This window comes from Meleagris gallopavo, chromosome 12 (assembly GCF_000146605.3).
Source record: "Meleagris gallopavo isolate NT-WF06-2002-E0010 breed Aviagen turkey brand Nicholas breeding stock chromosome 12, Turkey_5.1, whole genome shotgun sequence".
Classification (NCBI taxonomy): domain Eukaryota; kingdom Metazoa; phylum Chordata; class Aves; order Galliformes; family Phasianidae; genus Meleagris; species Meleagris gallopavo.
In genome coordinates, this window is record NC_015022.2 from 16,723,067 (window position 1) to 16,735,051 (window position 11,985).

Genomic DNA, 11,985 nt, shown 5'->3' on the forward strand with positions numbered 1-11,985 from the left:
GATGTTATTTGGATTACAATGTGGAATGAGAGTAAATCCTTCTCTTCAGGGAGTTGGCCAGATAATTTCCATCAGATTACCAGAGCAGGCTGCTGTGCAGAGAGTGCCACAGCAAAGCTAGCCAGAATTTATCTGCTGATGTTGTCAGATATTGTCTTGGAAGGGATATGACTCAGCTGTGGAGCAGCTCAGCCCAAACAGTCAGAAACTGGAAAGTTTTATCTGAAGAAGCTGAATTCTTGATTTCTTGATTTGTAACAGTAACACTTTACAAATAACCCTCAGAGCCTCACAGAGTGCTGGTGTTGAGTGGGAGATGCCTTGTTCTGCAGCTGTGGGTAGCAGGTAACTTCAGAATGTAGTTTCTGTAGGTCTCCCACGTAGCCCATCATTTCAGGTCTGCCTAAAACAGGCATTCATTCTGGGGCTGGTTTTGACCCAGCTTAACACAGCAGAAGGAAACTCAAACTGTATAAGAGTGCTAGCACTAACTTCTGTCTGCTTCAGCTGCCTGCTAGGCTCTTTGACCTTTTTTGACATCACACTTCACACGTTTTAAGACTTTTAGGGGGAACTGCCCATGTCCGTTCTTTGTCTCAATGCTGCAGGTTGGGAAACTGATCAAGGAAGCTGCTTCTAAAAGCAACCTGAAAAGGGTGACATTAGAACTCGGAGGAAAAAACCCCTGCATTGTGTGTGCAGATGCAGACTGTAAGTACTGGCTGCTGTGTTTATTTGCTGTAAGAGACAACTTGGTGCTCTGTTTGCCTCTGCTGTCCTTTGGCAGCTAGCAGGGCTGGTGTTTGCTACTGCCTCCACCCTAAAGGCTGGAGGAAACCTCTGCTTAAGAGCAGGATGACCTCGTGCTGCACTTGAGCTCTTCTCCAGCATGGGGACCATTCCCATGAAAAATGAGGAGACCTCATTGCTTTCCCTGGGGATGGCTGTAGCTGAGGCAAATCCTGCGTTTGTACACATCTGCTGTTGTGGTACCTTTTCTTTGGTTTGTGGTACAGCATAGCCTGAGCGAAGTGGTGGGGAAAGCAGTTTCCTAAAATATAACCCTCCACCCCAGGTGTTCATATGACAGGAGAATTCCATAGGACCTGATCTAATCCAGCTTTCACCTCTATCCTGGGAGCCTGTACAACTCATTTCACATGGTACACTGTGACTGTTGCATTAGTGAGGAACACTATAAGATGTGTAAACTGTGGCTACCATTTGAAAATTCTTTTTGGCTTGAGAAAAATAATCTCTACTCTTCTGTGTAGTACAGTGGAGATTGAATGTCAGAGTTACTTGTGTCACCTACTAACTGTGAGTACTGCAAGGGAAGGGTCTCAGCTGGCTGTACAACAGAAGGGCATGTTGCTTTCTAAACAGTCAGTGCTGAAACAAGTCTTTGGGAACTTGCATTTTATTTAGGAATCCACATTTGAATTCCCACTGCAGACAGAAATGGTTAATGCCCTCCATGACTCCTTATGGAAGAAGATATCTGTGGCTGTGGCGAACTAGTCTCAGACAAAAGACAGGAGAGGGGGTGGAAATAATAAGAGAGCTGATTTAAGGGCAGTGTGAGCCCCTGTGAGTGGGTGTGGATCATTGTCAGCATTTTTGAAGAAGTGTTTCAAAAGAGAAATGGAATGAAAGGCGAGTCTGAAAACACTGAAAGGCTGAAGCTGTGTGTGTGGTAACGCTTTTCCCTCCTGGGCTGCGTTGCAGTGGACCTGGCAGTGGAATGTGCCCATCAAGGTGTGTTCTTCAATCAAGGGCAGTGCTGCACAGCTGCCTCACGAGTGTTTGTGGAAGAGCAGATATATCCAGAGTTTGTCAAGCGCAGTGTGGAGTATGCCAAGAAGAGACTTGTTGGAGACCCCTTTGATGCCAGAACTGAGCAAGGGCCCCAGGTAACTGTGTGCCTGAAAGCAGCTGTTTGGTTTTTTGGTTGTTTTTGTTTAATTTTCCTTCTGAAAATATTATTCACACGAAATATGGTCCTAGCAGAAGCTTGTAAGGGTGAGTAATGTATTGTGGCTTTATTTTTCTCTCTATTTTAAATATCAATCAATCAAAACCGTTGAAATGTTATGTTATGTTGTAATTTTTTAAACACAAATGTATTTAATTCACTTCTTATCCAGTATTATGGAAGGGGTTGCCTCCCTGGTACAGTAATCCAAAGCACGTTGCAGTGAGGAACAGTGCTACACAGATGGGTGCAGCTGCAGAAACAACCATTTCAGCTACTTGGCTGTGTTTGGCTATGCTGGTGATGACAAGTAGTTAAAACCCAGAGACTCCTGAGTCCCCACTTTCCATCTCCTCCTCTGCCTTGCTTCTGATCCTTTGGAGAAGTTTCAGCTGAATTAGCAGAAAGAACCATGCCAAGCTGATGTTGCAAACAGTTTTGTCAGTGCTGCCAGAGCCTTCATCTTATTTCTTCCTTCCAAGGCAATCCAAGCTGAAGTCAAGAGCTCTGGAGGAGGATGATCCTTGAGTCAGATGTTCTGCAGGGCCACTGTTTGCTTCCAAAAATAAAGGGAGAATCCCAGAAAGCTATAGCCCAGGCCTCCTGCTTGTAGTATGACACAGATATTCTTCTTTGATGCTGTGTGGGATCCCTCAGAGAAGGGATGACTGTGGGGACATTTGCCTCCCCTTGCCTGGATCTCTATGCCCATTCACACATGATCCATGCATGGGAGAACTTAAATGTGTGTCCTCTTGAAAGGGGAATAAAATGATGTACATCTCTAGGCTGTGATGGGGCTGCATCTTTCCCTGTAACTGGCCTAGAAAGAGATTTCAAATTGCTTAGCACTCTTGGGAAAATAATCCCATGTTGGATCTTGCTTTGGGAGAGATGAGCTGATCCTCAAACAGTTCCAGCATGCTCTCAACTTCCTGTAAGAGCTCTCAGCTTTTTATGCTTGTTAGATTTATACATCATCATCCTAAGACTTACCCAGCTTTTGGTAGCAGTTATTGGCTGCTTATTTCAGTTCATCTATGCCCTTGGTGCTTGCCAGGCTGGCAGAGCACGACACTGCTGTCACTGCTATATACAAAGCTATAACTAAGGGTAGCAGTAAGTACAGAGATTCTGGTTGTAAAATATGGTCCATATATCCTCTCCTCCTTCTAGCTTACCTATTGCCCTTGTAGCTAGCAGAGATATCATCCCATATGCACACACTTGAAATTTTCTGTGTGCAGTTCTCAAGACCAAGACGGGGAAGTGTTGTGAAAGTGGAAGGAAACTGTTAAACTCAAAGCTTTCATGTGGCTCTGGTGCAAAGAAACAACCACTTCCTCTGCAGATATGGTTGCTCTCCCCTTTATGATGCAACATGCAGAAGTTCAAGCAGAAGAAAAATAATACACTATCACAAGGGCTTAAAATATTTCTGAAAGCAGCAGAGATTCACACCTACCCACAAACTACTGTTGAACTGTAAAGTTTCCAGACTTCTCTGTACATGCAGTAACCTGCTGTGCTGGGAGGATGGGGATTATTTTAAACTGATGGAGAAGGGAAGAAAACATCTTTCTTCATCTTTCTTTTCATCTCCCTACCTTAGGGCTCAGCTGCCTCAGGTCCAGGTCATTGTTTTACTCTCCTTCTACAGGTCAACTTATGCAGTGTTACCAAAACCATGCAGAGGCTGCTGTATAGACCTCTTTCTGGGATGATCACTGGCTTAGATGCTAACTAGGTGGAGGAGTTGAAGCCTGACCTTAGGCTGTGGTGTTGGTAGCCTGTGGTGTTGGTAGCCCGTGGTCCTTTTGATCCTTCACCAGCTCCAGGTGCTTTTAGCCAGACAACAGAACCAGGAATTTTGAGGCAGAGTTCAGATTGTGTGCAACAGGAGATCCTCTGCAGTCTCAGTGTTGAATTAGTGTTCTGTGAAAGCAAACCACTCTGTGGCTGAGCATATTTCTAAGGAGCTGCTGGGACAGCCTGGCACAGGGCAGTCAGGGTGATAGGCAGTAGTATCCGAGAACTTAAAGTTGATGCAAGCTATCCTGGAGAATTGGTGCTGTTTGCAGCTGCTCCTTCCTATATTGTACTGTGCTTATAAGCTAGTTTGAGGAACTGGCTGATTCAGGTTTGAACCAGGCTTTTTGGAAGTGGGGAAGAAACACTTTACTCAGATCAGTTCCCTGATGTGGATTACTGTACTGGCATGGATGCTGGTGGCATGGGTGTGGGGAAAATACTGTGTCAGCTGCAGTGTTGGATTATGCTGTTATAAACTGCGCTTCTCTGATCAAATTTAAACAGTATTAAACTTAAATAGAAATGAGGCATGCTTCTGATGTGACTTCTCCAAAACTCATGTGTGTCTGACTGCGTGGGCTGGCTGAGATTCAAAGGACACCATAAGAAACCTGGGGGGTGATCAGGACTGTTTGAGTAAGGTGCCAACCTCAAATAACAGACCAAGGGCACTTTTTAATTCTGGATTCCTGTGAACTATGTCATAGGAAATAATAAAGTAAATCTGCACAGATGACAAGTTAGTTAACCAGGGCATTTACAAAACTGAACAGCAGAGCACATCATATAAGACTAAGGTCCTAGTGGACTAGAGCAGGGATTAAGTTGGAATGAGGCTAGACTAGCTTTGCTGCTGTAAAGCCTCAAATGCTGAGTCTGTGAAGCATGGTCTACAGGAAGAAAATAGACACTCAAACTTCTGTGTGGCACTTGCTAGCCAGAAATTATTCAGCCCAAGCCCTATTGCATGAATTTTAAGACAGTGAATTCTTTTCTTAGACCATAGACATTTGTGTATATTAGAATTAAAGCATGAAAGTAGAACATGCAGGTGGAAAGGGCATGGGTCAGTCAGTCTATTGAACACAGTTGTGGGGTTATTCTGTAGGATTACAAAGACTGGGTTTGGGAAAAGAGAATCTGCTTCTCACGGTTCTGGCTTGAGTGAAACAAGACTTGAAGATTTGGGGGTTTTCAGCATTATGGTAATCTTTAAAAGTCTTTTCTTTTGAACGAGTTGGACAAAAAATAGAATTGCTCTATCAGATCATGTGTTTTTAATAGAAGGCAATCCTGAAACCATAAATAATAGTAGAGTATGGGACAGAATTTAAACAAGCTTTGCAAGCTCTAGTTACAATGACAAACAGTTCCACCCTTGCATGTCATTTTTACAAATGTTTTCTTTCCCCAGTGTCTTTTAATCTAACTATAGTTTGCCTTGCAACAAGTTACAGCTGTGTAAATATCCTTGTTTTGTTTTCTGTGATGTGAAGTGGATGAACTGGATTGGTCTGGATCACAGACGTGCCAGGATGGAAAGCAGTTGCAGATATTTTCAAATTATTTACATTTGGCTGCTAAGCAACAGGACAAATAGACAATATGCATGACACCTGCCAAACTGACTGTGACACCCTGTGTCCTACACGAGGGCACAAATTTCCTCATGCAGTGGCATGCATCAAGTGTTTTCTTGGGTAGCATCTTAACACCTGAGAGAACATGGGCACTCAGTACAAGCAGTCCACAGTGCATGTGATATGCACATCTGTGTGACAGGAGATGTACTGTTCTCTGTTTTCAACGTACCAGAAGTGCCCCAAGGACACCCTCCTGAAGCTTTGATATTTGTCTAAAAGCATGAAAACTTGGATTGCGTGTGGCCAGGATTAACAAGGGACAGGATATAGTCTGTAATCTGAAGGAGTCAAATGTGAAATGCTCCATGTAAACAGTCCCAACTGGCAACTGGCCCTGCAAAATTAAAACAGATGTCTAGGGAGGAGCACTGAACCAATACAAGCATTTGGTGATAACTGGCATTCAGAATAACCTCACAGGCTGCCAGGCAACCATAAGCCAGTGGCAGAGTCTTGTATTTAATTAACCGCCATGGATTTGTTGGTTTTTGTGTTAGTTTTATGGTTTTTTAACATCTTCATGAGTATTTTACCATCTGCAGCCTGCTGTAATAAGGCGTAGCATTGCTTAATTATGCATCTTTGCATAGCCACATCCATTTGTTTGAAACCTGACTATACTATTCTGTGATTCTATACCTCCAGTGCGATGTTGCATGCTGAGCACGTACTGGTCAGAAGTGCTGTGGGGTTCTGCACATCTTTCCAGCACATGACCTCTGTGAAGTGATGTCTCCTGCCTGTTCAGAGAACCAGAAGATGCTGTGGTGCTACTGGTCTTTGAGGTCCTTGAAAGATGGTTCTATTTTTAAAAACAGAATGCAGTGGAATTGCACTACACAAAGTCACCCCAGTAGTAGGGATCTTTTCATGCAGTGGATAATGAAGAATTGGCACAGTAATAAAGAAGTCACTACTGCCTGCTTTCTTTTTATGTTTGACAGATTGACCAAAAACAGTTTGATAAGATCCTGGAGCTGATAGAAAGTGGGAAGAAAGAAGGTGCAAAGCTGGAGTGTGGTGGTCTTGCCATTGAAGACAGAGGCCTGTTTATAAAACCCACTGTGTTTTCAGAGGTCACTGACAACATGCGTATTGCCAAAGAAGAGGTACAGTACAAGTCATTTGAACCTTTAAGTGTATATTCTCCTGTGAAGGGGAAGATGGCTGTAGAAAAGATGTATGGACACAGTTTGAAGTGAAAACCTGAAAGAGAATAGAAATCTCACATATGACCTAATAGAGTATCCTAAAAACAGCAAAATCTATATTCCGTTAATAGAGTATCTGCAAGGTGAGCTTCTATCTGGGGTAGCACAGGGCTGAGGGTGGGGTTGTGAGAGGAGGAAAAGAGCAGCACAGGCAAAAGGACTGTCAAAGTATTTTAGCAGCGTTTTGTCTTTCTGCACTATTAATGGGGTGTCTGTTTGCCAGCCATTTCCAATGCATTGCTGCTTTTCTTCATTTTATTGCGTTTCCCCAAAGGAAAACAATAGCCTTGTGAGTGTACTCACTGTGCAATAACAAATCCGTGGTGGGTAACATTGCCCTAAAGCTTTCAGATCTCATTTCCAGACCACTTGATGTAACACAGAATATAAGCAAATATTATACACCCAGATACAGCTGCTATGAATAGTGATGTTAGTGGTTTCTGACAGAATCCATGATTTTAAAGCTCAGTGATAATAACTGAGATGGTGCTACGCTGGAGCAATTCTGTGTTGTCTTTGCCCCATAGTTGGAAAGGTTTCCTGAAGACAGACTCTGCTGCTCTGTACAGACTGTGCTGAGTGCTCATCTGCACCTCCTGCTGAATGGACTTGAAATTGCTCAGCACTGTTACAGGCTGATCCCAAATGACAGAGGAGAGTACAATGGGTGTTCTTGCTCCACGGCTTAGTAAAAAGGAGCTGCTTTATAGTAGGAAAGTGGAACAAGAACTCCAGGATGTGCAGCTGGTGAGGAGGGAAGGAAGGACCCTGCTACACTGCCACTGAAAACCATTTTTCAATTAATGTTAGCATCTGAAATAATCTCAGATTCACTTCCCATGGTGAAATCCCCTGAGACTGACTATTTTTTTCCAATTTGAAAATATGGTTGAAGCCAGCAAAATGCAGATCTAACAGTCTGCCTTCCATTATTCATATACAGAAAAACTGAACAAGCTGCACATAATTAAATCCTGTGATATTCCTTTGAAATTTAGTTAATTTACTTTTCATCATGTTCCCCAGTGGAAAATAAGTTGATGCTAAAGTCCAACTGGCCCTCCAAGGAACCTGGGGAAGATATCAGTCAGTCTGGGCATGAGTTACATTCTAAAAATAGATGGAAAGAAAAGCTGAAAATCCCATGACAAGCCTTTTTTGTAATGAACTGACTCCAAATCCCAAGCTGTGATTCATGAGGCTTATCCAGTTTCATTCATATGTGGTTTAGTTGCAAATACATGTTTTTTTTTACCTAGGAAAAAGGTTCCACACCTTACCTAGAAACAGTTCAACACCTGGATCTTCCAAAAGGAAAAAAAGACTTAGGAACACTTGTATGTGCCTAAAGGCCAGGCACATTCCTGGACTGGCCCTCAGGCTGGCACAAGTGAGACTTTCTCTCACCTTTGGTGAAGGATCATTGTATTGCAAGGCTATGCCAGCCAGAGTGGTGCCTACCTGGACTGTGCTTGATGGAGGACTCCATCCCAGAAATGGGAAGTTAGTGTGTGCTGGCAGCTTTTATACTGACAACTTGTGATGCCAAGTTTCTGGTCAGGCACATCCTTCAGAAATGCACTGCATGCAAATTAACTGCATACACTGGCAAAAGGGAAGTTAAAGAAAACTTGCAACGCTTGGAATACACTAATTGCTTTTTGACTTTCTGAAACTTGTCCAGATCTAACTCTGCTTATTTTGATTTTTGTAGCTCATCCGTTAGTTGTGGCTTTCAGCATTTATTAACCACCACAGCACATCACTGTATTTTAATTCAGTTTAATTAGTAGTTTTTGAGAGTCTTCTAGTGAATTCTTGAAGGCTATGAAATGTATATAACGTTTCAATTATATTATCCAAACAGAGCTTCTGATTGCTTCAAAATTACCATGAGTAGAAAAGGCTTTCTTATACTAATATTTAATTGATGTGCAGATTTTTGGGCCAGTTCAGCCTATTATGAAGTTCAAGAGTATAGAAGAGGTCATAAGAAGAGCCAACAATACCGAGTATGGACTCACAGCTGCAGTGTTCACAAAGAATCTGGACAGAGCATTAACATTAGCTTCTGCTTTGCAGTCGGGAACTGTCTGGTAAGCAGGATAGAATGTGAGTTTAACCTGGTGTTTTGTTTGCTGGGAATGAGGAGGGCTGTATAATTTGGAAACCTGTGTAAGTGCTGGAGGTCACATTCATGAGTCTCTTTAATTCTTGATATTTTGCTCAAAAGCAATGTCCATTTATCAGACTAAAGTGGTGAGGACCAGATGTTCTGGCATGAAATAGTGTATTTGTTAATTCAGTCACTGTAGTTCTTCACTTCTGGGTAATTCAGAAAATGAAGGGGTTTTACCAAGTTCCACCAGGTACGATTAAAAAAAGATGGAATACTGATTTGTTGTTTGTTTCTTTTCCCAATAAAGACAGGAATGTGATCTGGTGTCTAATTTTATGCACACAGAGGAATGATTTCAGAAATTTGTGCCAGAAGAATCTACCTCTTTGAAAAATACATAAAAATACGAGATCATAGAATCATAAATTGCTCAGGTTGGAAAAGACCTTAAAGATCATTGAGTCCAACCACAACCTAACCATACTTCCCTAACTAGCAACCCTTTGCTAAAGCTTTGAAGGATACATGTGCTGTAAATACATGGAGGTGCAGTCCTACAGCACCAAAGCATACCTGGTTCTCTTCAGTCATTTCATCTCACTGAGTTGCTGAGGAAGTATCTGCATTAGCTCTTTCTACCCAGTGCCTATTAGAACTGGGTGGAAGAATTTCTGTTTTACTACAGCACAAGTGTCTAATGCAGGCTAACTTTTTCTCTGTACCTGGAAGTGGGTGGTGAGCATTTAGACAGCTTTTGCAGTAAATGTGTTTATTTTAGAATCACAGAATGGCTTGGGTAGGAAGGAAGCTTAAAGATCATCTAGTTCCAACACCATGTTGGAATTAAATTAGGAGCTAGGCTGGGCTTTCAGTTACCTTTAAGCACAACTCTAAACAAGCATAAAATCCAGCTTAAGCATGAATGTCTGAGCCATTAGAGGCTAGAAAGTTGAGACATAAGGCAGACTTGGAGCACCACTCAAAAGTCTTCTGTTTCTGTAGCAAAATAAGATTTTATTGCTAAAATCTGATTTCTCAAGTAAACAAACTGTATAAAAAGAAAACTGACAGTATTTTTAATAACATTGCTGTTGTCATCACCTTGCTTCTCCTTGGTGTTGTCTTTTTACAACTGCTGTTTTCATTGTAGGATCAACTGTTACAATGCTCTGTATGCACAGGCTCCTTTTGGTGGCTTTAAAATGTCAGGAAATGGCAGAGAACTGTAAGTTTTGCTCAGTATTTTGTTTATTTGTGAATTGTGAATGCAGTAATTATTGTGACTTGGTGATAATATTGTTGAATTTTCTTGTAAACTTATGCTTACAGCATGCTGTGCAGGTTCTTGTTAGGCCAATACAGCATGGATTAAAAGCACAGCTATGGGGGCACGAGCAGTGCCTTCAGGATTACCTTCACCTGCTTTGTAAAATCTTAAAGACAGTCAATTCCACTTGCAAGCCATTTTGCTTACTAGTCTGGTTATTTCTTCTATGACTTATCAGAATAGCATTCAGTTTTCACTGAGAGTCATAAAATATCATCTTGTGAGTTGGCCAGAAGCATTCAGAGCTTCTTCTGTGACAGTGTAATTGTATGTATGTGAATGTATGCCATGATCAATAGACCCCGTGAGCCAAAATATCTTGTGCAAATTCACATCTGATTTTAGTGGCCTACAGCAGTATCTACAGCAGCTGTTGATCTGTGTCTGTGATGCACTTGTGCAGAAACCTCTTAAGGAAGTGCACACAATTATTTGTCCCTTTCTCTCTCTTCTTTTCCAGTGGTGAATATGCTTTGGCAGAATATACTGAAGTGAAAACAGTCACCATTAAACTGTCCCAGAAGAGTCCATGAAAACAGGAGGCCTGAAAATGCTGACATTCTGAATGTGACACACTGGGGACGTGTTCAGAGCAAGTGGGAGGGGAGGGGTAGGAAAGAAAATGGAAACGCCTAACTTTATTCCTCTAGAATCACTGAATCTGCTGGACTCCATTTTGTCAACTGGCTCTCTGAAAACTGATTTAACTGACCCTACTGGCAGCATAGCACACACTTGTGCTGTACAAGTCCCTGTCTTAACGCTCGTCTGCTACCTGTGTCTAAAATACTCCTCAGTCACAGTGTTAGCAGGACATCTGCTTACAAACTGTACCCCTAAAGGACCTGAACATCATTGGCATGTTAAAGAGACTTCTGGTACCATTAGCAATTAGTTGACTGTTAAACTTCTTCAGATGCACTTGGGTTTCACTTGGTATAAATGGACTTGTGTGATGAGGCTAATACAACTGACATTGATGGAGTTTGTGTGAAGACTGCAGCTGGAGTTTTAGATGGGAGTGCAAGCTTTCATGGAAGGATCTGTAAAGAAATGGTTTTTTGAAAGAGCTATCTTGGTCTCTCTAATTATACATGCATCTTCCATGCTGGTGATATTCTAGCCCTGAATGAAATTGATGGGAGTTACTTAAAGGACTCCTTTGGGGCCAGCATGTCACCTGACAGAGCTAGACTTTAAAGTGTCCTTTGAGGCTGATGTTTTGGTGTGCACACATCATACATGCTGTAAATGCAAGTTACAGACTTGCTAGCTCTTCTGGCTCCCACTGAGTCACAATTGTATCTCATACCTTCACTATAGCACTTTTTGCAAGAGGATTTTGCACTGTACTTACCGTGATGATACAAAGTTGATTTCTAAACATGTAGCATGGTAGATACCCCATGGAAAATACCCCATGCCACTCTTTCTGAGAGGGAGCAGGAGAGCTGCAAGAGGCTGTCCTCCTCTCTCTTTTGCTGTAACTGTCTGAACATCTCTTCATTTTTTGAGCCAGAGCTATCATTGTGAGAGTAAAACTTATGAGTTCTTCTCACTGCTTCTTTATCCCTTGTGAATGTAGCTTAAAATGGATTTCTGGAAGTACAGTATAAAAAGGCAGGTGCTCCTAAGCCCATACTGAATGCTAAGCATGTAGGTGTACAAATGAGTTAGCCTGGAATGAGCTATGGCTGGACTTAAATGTGTCAGCACTTTGTAATAAGTGTTGTTATCTTGTAGCTGTTCCTTCACTGAGGAATAAACTGCCATGAATTGTCAATGGCTTACAGCTGTGTAAGCATGCATTTCCATGAATAGCATCCATGGAGCGGCTGTCACACCAAGTTCGTGCCTTAGAATCTCCTGCAGTCATTTCTTTGCATGCCCAGATG

The 11,985-nt window shown here is 42.1% G+C and overlaps 1 protein-coding gene across 1 annotated transcript in view; it reads left to right on the top strand.

The window, feature by feature from the left end:
• The window catches only part of ALDH1A3 (aldehyde dehydrogenase 1 family member A3), a 32,926-nt gene extending 22,114 nt beyond the window's left edge, over positions 1-10,812 (top strand). Inside the window, exons 8-13 of the mRNA XM_010717554.3 lie at positions 609-711; positions 1,729-1,913; positions 6,375-6,539; positions 8,583-8,740; positions 9,914-9,988; positions 10,551-10,812. Of these exons, the coding sequence (XP_010715856.1) occupies positions 609-711; positions 1,729-1,913; positions 6,375-6,539; positions 8,583-8,740; positions 9,914-9,988; positions 10,551-10,623 (759 nt within the window). The 3' untranslated portion in view covers positions 10,624-10,812. The remainder of the gene's footprint in view (positions 1-608; positions 712-1,728; positions 1,914-6,374; positions 6,540-8,582; positions 8,741-9,913; positions 9,989-10,550) is intronic.
• Positions 10,813-11,985: the final 1,173 nt, after the last annotated feature.